The sequence below is a fragment of the Oratosquilla oratoria genome, chromosome 19 (genome assembly GCF_046742065.1).
Source record: "Oratosquilla oratoria isolate Oo_2021 chromosome 19, ASM4674206v1, whole genome shotgun sequence".
Classification (NCBI taxonomy): domain Eukaryota; kingdom Metazoa; phylum Arthropoda; class Malacostraca; order Stomatopoda; family Squillidae; genus Oratosquilla; species Oratosquilla oratoria.
The window spans coordinates 35,115,049-35,121,947 of record NC_134795.1 but is presented as its reverse complement, the minus strand read 5'-3'; the positions used below and the strand labels follow the sequence as shown (position 1 = coordinate 35,121,947).

General features: G+C 41.5%; 1 protein-coding gene across 1 annotated transcript; it reads right to left on the bottom strand.

Annotated features, from left to right (window-relative positions):
• Positions 1-4,245: 4,245 nt before the first annotated feature.
• On the bottom strand, positions 4,246-4,629 carry LOC143035588 (protein GVQW3-like). The gene has a single exon (XM_076202455.1). It carries the CDS (start codon positions 4,627-4,629, stop codon positions 4,246-4,248), a length of 384 nt encoding a protein of 127 aa, XP_076058570.1.
• Positions 4,630-6,899: the final 2,270 nt, after the last annotated feature.

Below are 6,899 nucleotides of genomic sequence, written 5' to 3'. Positions count from 1 at the left end.
ATGTTGGTATGGTCAACCAGATCAAATGCTTTTCTAAAATCAATGAAAGTGGGAGCAAAGAAAGTGTTATGTTTGTTTAAATTTCTGTGAATAAAGTCAAGTAGGTCAATTAAGCAGTGAGTAGTGGGTGAACTTTTGATATTGCCAAATTGCTGGGGATCTATTTTCTTGCATATGCCCAGTTGAAAACAAAGTCCTCACAGATGAGACTGGGGATGGGCTTGATGGCAATTGGCCTCAGATCATTTAAGGACTGGGGGCTGGGGACTTTAGGGATGAGGTGACATATGAACTCTTCCAATCTTTGGAGCATTTATTTTGAGTTAGAGAGGCACTGATTATCGAACAAAGAGGAGTGGCAAGTTCAGGGGCAAGTTCCTGGTAGAGCTTTAGAGTGAAGTCAACTGGTGTGGTGGATCTTTTAGGATTAAAGCTTTTTAATTTCTTAACGATTTCAAACTCAAGAACAGAGGGTGGGGGGGAGGGGATGGCAGGTAGGCTAGGAGGAGGGCGGGATCGAGCCTGGGGAGACTTTGACATATAGTAGCAAAGTGACTGTTGATATCCTGTGCTGCCTGTTCAGGCAGTGTGTGTGTGTGTGTGTGTGTGTGTGTGTGTGTGTGTGTGTGTGTGTGTGTGTGTGTGTGTGTGTGTGTGTGTGTGTGTGTGTGTGTGTGTGTGTGTGTGTGTGTGTACATGTGTGTGTGTGCGTGTGTGCGTGTGTGTGTGTGTGCGTGTGTGTGTGTGTGTGTGTGTGTGTGTGTGTGTGTGTGTGTGTGTGTGTGCGTGTGTGTGTGTGTGCGTGTGCGCGCGTGTGTGTGTGTGTGTGTGTGTGTGTGTGTGTGTGTGTGTGTGTGTGTGTGTGTGTGTGTGTGTGTGTGTGTGTGTGTGTGTGTGTGTGTGTGTGTGTGTGTGTGTGTGTGTGTGTGTGTGTGTGTGTGTGTGTGTGTGTGTGTGTGTGTGTAAGGTCACAGCATTACCTATAGATTGAGTCATATCATATGAGCTCTGAGCTCTCATCCAGGAGGGTGATAACTGACAATCACAAGTCCAACACGTGATCCAAGACCATAGTGGTGGATCACAAATGTATTCTTATATATATATATATATGTATATATATATATTATATATATATATACATATATATACATATATATATGTATATATATATATCGTTCTATTATCCTTCCTTAAATACTTCTCTTACCACTTCTTTGACTCCACCTTTTCTGCGCGATATTTTCCCCTAGAATAGAGGCGCTGGTTATTACTGAAAAAAGTTATGGAATTCTTGCCCCAGTACAGTATAGGTGTTGGTATCAGTTTTCTGAGGTGCAATTTTTTTATGCCAGATCTTGGAGCCAGTTTGTTGGGGTGCCATTTTTTAGTACCATTTCAAAGAAGTATTCAATGAGGAGCCAGTTATTAGTGCTAGCTCACTAAGGTGCCAGTTTTTGGTACCATTTCATTAAAGTGCTAGTAATTTGTGCTAATTCAGTGAGACGCCAGTTCTTAGTGCTAGTTTAGTAAGGTGCCAGTTTTCAGTGTCACTATAGGTCCTTGGTGCCAGTTGTCAGTGCCAGTTCACTAAGGTGTCAGTTTTTTATGGCATACGGTTCATCTACCTGTACATGGTTCTACCTCAGCTAGGTGCCTTTCTTATTTATTCATTATTGTTATATATATATATATATATATATATATATATATATATATATATATATATATATATACATATATATATATATATATATATATATATATATATATATATATATACATGAGGAGGTATTGTAAAGTTTTAATTATGACCATGAAGTAAGCGAGTCAGAAACTTCATTTTTATTTGTGGTCCTTAAGACTTCTCTATATAGTCACCGTCCAGAGTCACACATTTCTCCCATTGTTTCTTGACTTTCGGCAGGCCGACGTTGTAGAAGTCCTCAGATTGCGTTGAAAACCACTGTTCCACCTCTTGAATGACGTCATCGGTGTCATCAAATCGCTGACCCTGCATAGAGAAACTCAAAGTTAATAAAACACCAGGGCCTGACGGTTGGCTTCCAAAAATCTTAAAGGAAATGAAAAATGAGATTGTTGTTCCATTAGAAATTATTTTCAAGAAATCCATCATATCCGGAGATGTCCCAAGCGAATGGAAGCTAGCTAACGTTACTCCCATATTCAAAAAAGGTGACAAAAAGAAACCAAATAACTATAGGCCTATAAATTTGACTTCAATCTTAGGAAAAATGATGGAAACTATCATCAGAGATGCTATCGAACATCATTTAGAAAGTAACCGTTTGATAAATGATAGCCAGCATGGTTTCAGACGGAAACGTTTTTGAGTGACGAACTTACTCGAATTCTACAACACAGTTATCTCGAATTATGACAAAAGAAACAATATAGATTTAATATATCTAGACTTTACAAAAGCTTTTGCCACGGTCCCCCACCAAAGACTAACTAAATTAGCTTCACACGGAATAAGTGGTAGCCTATTAAGTTGGACTAGTAATTGGTTGAATGATTAAAAACAGAGTTGTTTTAAATGAAAAAACTTCCAGATGGAAAATGTTACAAATGGAGTTCCTCAGGGTTCCGTTCTTGGGCCACTTTTATTCATGATATATATAAATGATATAGACCACGGTCTGAAATCTACTGTTTCCAAATTTGCTGATGATACAAAACTGTGCGGAATGGCATGTGATCGCTTAAACCAATTAGATATTCAATAAGATTTAGATAAATTACAACAATGGTCTCAAAAGTGCCCAATGAAATTTAACACAAGTAAATGCAAGGTGATGCACACAGGTAAAAATAACAGAAAGTACGATTACAAGTTATTTGGAAATTCGTTAACAAAATTGAATAGTGAAAAAGATCTCGGCGTAATTATCAGTAGTGATCTCAAATCATCTAAGCAGTGTAGGACTGATTGCGTGATCTTTTGACTTCAAAAGTCCATCACTCATTAACAAGTTATATAAATCGATAGTTCGTCCACATTTGGAATATGGTCACCGAATCTCATTAAAGACATTGACAGATTGGAAAAAGTGCAACGGCGGGTCACAAAATTGATTCCAAATATCAAAAATAAATCATACGAAAATCGACCAAAATATATGAATCTGTTTTCCCTAGAAAAGCGTAGACTCAGAGGTGACTTGATACAGGTCTTTAAAATTCTAAAGGGAATTGACAACATCAAAAGTGACAAAATTTTCACACTGAATGAGAATCAAACAAGAAACAATGGCCTCAAACTGTCCGGAAATAGATCTAATTTGGAAGTGGGTAGAAACAACTTCGCCAACCGTGCAGTTAATGAATGGAATAAACTTTCTGCAGAGGCAGTGCAATGTAGTTCAGTTCGAAGCTTTAAGAATCATTTAGATAAACACCTAAACAAGATACTGTAATGATTATAATTTATTTTATATTATTTGTTTATTTATTTGTTTTGTTATCATTTGTCTGCTTGTTTATCATCATTTGCTTGATTCTCATTTATCGTTAGTTATATGTCAATTTATTATTATCTACTATTTACCTCTTTGTTTATTATTTAACTATACCTATGCATTTATTTACGTATTTTATTTATTATTTACATTATTATAGTTTTTATTTATTCATTTATTTTTTATTATTATTATTTTTTCGCATCCGACCTAGATATAGACCAAAAGGTCTCCTGTTGGCATGCTCCGCCTTTGTAATTCTATGTCGCTTGGGGCGAGATCGTGAGAATAGGACGGATGCGGCAAGATTTCATAGCCACATCGCCTTGCTTCCACAACCGCAGCTTGAGATGAGTGAGCGGGTGCATTGTCGGCAAGGAGACGAACTCCTTTGGTGGGCATATTGCGGCGTTTCTTCTTCAGAGCATTTCGCAACTTGTTCAGAAGTTTGCAGTAGTATACGCTAGTAATGTTCTGACCCTTTGCAAGGTAGTCTGTGAGGATGACTCCACGACAGGCCCCAAAAAAACCGACAGCCCCCAAAAAAACCCGACAGCACGACCTTCCCTGCGGACTTCTGCATTATAGCCTTCTTGGGGGGAGGGGATGTGGTGTACTTCCACTCGTTGCTCATCTCTTTGGTCTCTGGATCATACAGATAGATCCAACTTTCATCCATAGTTACCAGACGACCAAAGAAATCCTCTTCATCCTGCTCCAAAAGAGTCAACATCTGCCTCGACAGGTCACGCCGTGTTTGCCTTTAGAGAGGAGTCAGTAAGCGCGGAACCCAGCGTGCTGACACCTTAGACATGTACAGTTCGTCGTGAATAATTTTCCACACACTGCCGTAACTAAGACCATTCTCATACATGATCACGTGGATGGTTACTAATCGGACTTCCAGGATAAGATTCCCCACTTTCTTCACTGTGGCCGCACTGTCCGTGAGTGATAGTCGTCTAGTTCTTGGCTCGTCTGCGAGGGACATGTGGCCACTTTGGAAATTCCTTTTCCATCTCACAACAGTGTCATATGACAGGTAATCATTATCATAGACAGCCTTCATTTCATCATGAATTTTCTGGGCACTGTAACCTTTCAAATGAAGGAACATAATCAATCTGCAAGCCTCAATCCCCTCCATCTTGCAGGTTAGTGACATCTAGCACAACCTGTAGAAAAATAAACTTAAGAGAACATTGTTGCACCATCATACACATGGGGACCAGTGATTACACTGACAAAATTTCATCTACATAGCTGAATAACTTCCGGGTGATAATCAAAACTTTACTTTACTCGTATGTGCGTGTGTGTATATATATATATATATATATATATATATGTGTGTGTGTGTGTGTGTGTGTGTGTGTGTGTGTGTGTGTGTGTGTGTGTGTGTGTGTGTGTGTGTGTGTGTGTGTGTGTGTGTGTGTGTGTGTGTGTGTGTGTGTATGTATATATATATATATATATATATATATATATATATATATTTATATATATATATATTCTTCTTATAAATGGGCAGGATATTCTCTCTCAAGCATATTTCATTGAATGAAATGGCAAGCTTGTTGTGACAAAGCTTTTTGTCAATCTTCTTTCTCTTTCGTAAGGCGACTTTGCCCTCCATAGGCAGGAGTCCGAGTAATTCGCCGTATGCCATTAGATAGAAATAGGCATAGTCGAAAGCCAAAACGCGTTTTCGCACCTCCTGGTGCTTCTTCAGTGGCAAATGAAGTAATCTGAATCTGAATCTCTAGGAAAAACCACCCCGCTTGCGCGGGATCGGGTTTTGTGGGAGGGGAAGAATGTCTGTAAGAAAATGAAAAGATAGTTGCGTATAAAAGAGGGCTATTGCCACCGGGCGAATTGCGAGCGATTAGGGGTTTATTGGTGGTCGTGGCTCGTGAGAAATGGACCAGGAGCTTGGAGGGCAGCGCTGACGACGGGGTTAGGATTAGGATCACCAACGAAAGTTTAGAAAATGGTAGGAGGCGTAGTAGTAGAGAAAGGTGGAAAATCTGAAAAATCTTTAGTGGGAGGTAAACTGAAATGAGAAGATGTAGTAGAAGAGAAAGTTAGAAAAGAAGCGAATTTTAGTCGAAGAAAAAGTAAGTGTAGATGTTTGTGCGTGTGTTGTGGCATTGTTCGTGAGAGGTGTATGTGTGTATCTTACGGGAAGTGAGTTGAGTTCACTTCCCGCGTGTAGAGGGCGGTCCTGATAAGCCACAGGTGGGGCGAGCGTTGCCTGTTTATCACCAGGTTGGGTTTGAAGTCCTGTAGAGCTGATCCAGTGGCGGTGCGAGAGGGGGGCAGACGAGCGGTGTAAACCGGCCTGCCGACGTCAACGAAGAGATTGGTCCGTAACCAGACCGGCAGCGGCAAAGGAGATAACTCCTCGCCACCACCGCTGGCGAGCGCGTTCCTGATGAGCCACAGGTGGGGCGAGCGTTGCCTGTTTTTCCCCAGGTTGGGTTTGGGTTCCAGAAAGGTTGATTCAGTGGCGGTGCGAGGGAGGGGCAGACGGGCGGGTGTTGTATGATCTCTTTCCTTCCAATCACAACTCTTAAAACAGAGAATTACGCGATTGGGAATTGTGTGTAAATGTTAGAAGTGTAAACTCGCTCATCAGCGTCAGCGAAGAGGCCAGCGTTAGGTTGCGGGCCGGTTGGACAGAGAGGTGTCCCAAGTCTCTCCGTCGACCAGCCTGCGATCAGATTGAGCGTTCTGAGTGAGACGGTTTGGGCCTCTGCTTTGCCAGCGAGCAAGTGTGCGTGTGCCTCTTTTCTTCCAAGCACTACTCTGAAAACAGAGATTTACGTGACTTGGGAAATGTGTGTGTGTATTTGTCTTGGTGTAAACCCGCCTGCCGACGTCAACGTAGAGGTCGGCCATGCCAGACTGGCAGCAGCTAGGAGATATATCTCCTAGCCACCACCGGCCGGCAAAGATTCCTTATAGTTGTTGAGAGAGCTGGTTTGAAGAGACGACCGACCTCTACGAGTGCTGAGTTGATTCTGAAGTAATGGAGATTCATGAAGATCAGTAACTTTTATATCCGGAAGGTGGATCGTGATTGGCTGGATTGCTGCAGGCTAGGTAAGGTCTGTTCTCCCATTGGCTGAGAGGTGCGTGACGTCATCAGTTTGCGCCCCAGCACCGTAATGGGCGGACCTCCTAACGCTGAGTAACGCTTGCAGGTCATGGGCTTGCATATTAAGATTTGGGGAAAGATCTTTTATGTATAGAGCCTCCAGGATAGGTAGTCTTCTAGGGTCTTGGTGTGTGGCTAAAATTTGTGTTGTTGACCAGGGTTTCCCTTCATAAGATGGTGTGGTGAGTATCTTTGGAGTGATTCTTAGGAGCACCTGATGTCAGATGGTATGACAGTCTACGCGACAGCTTCATGGT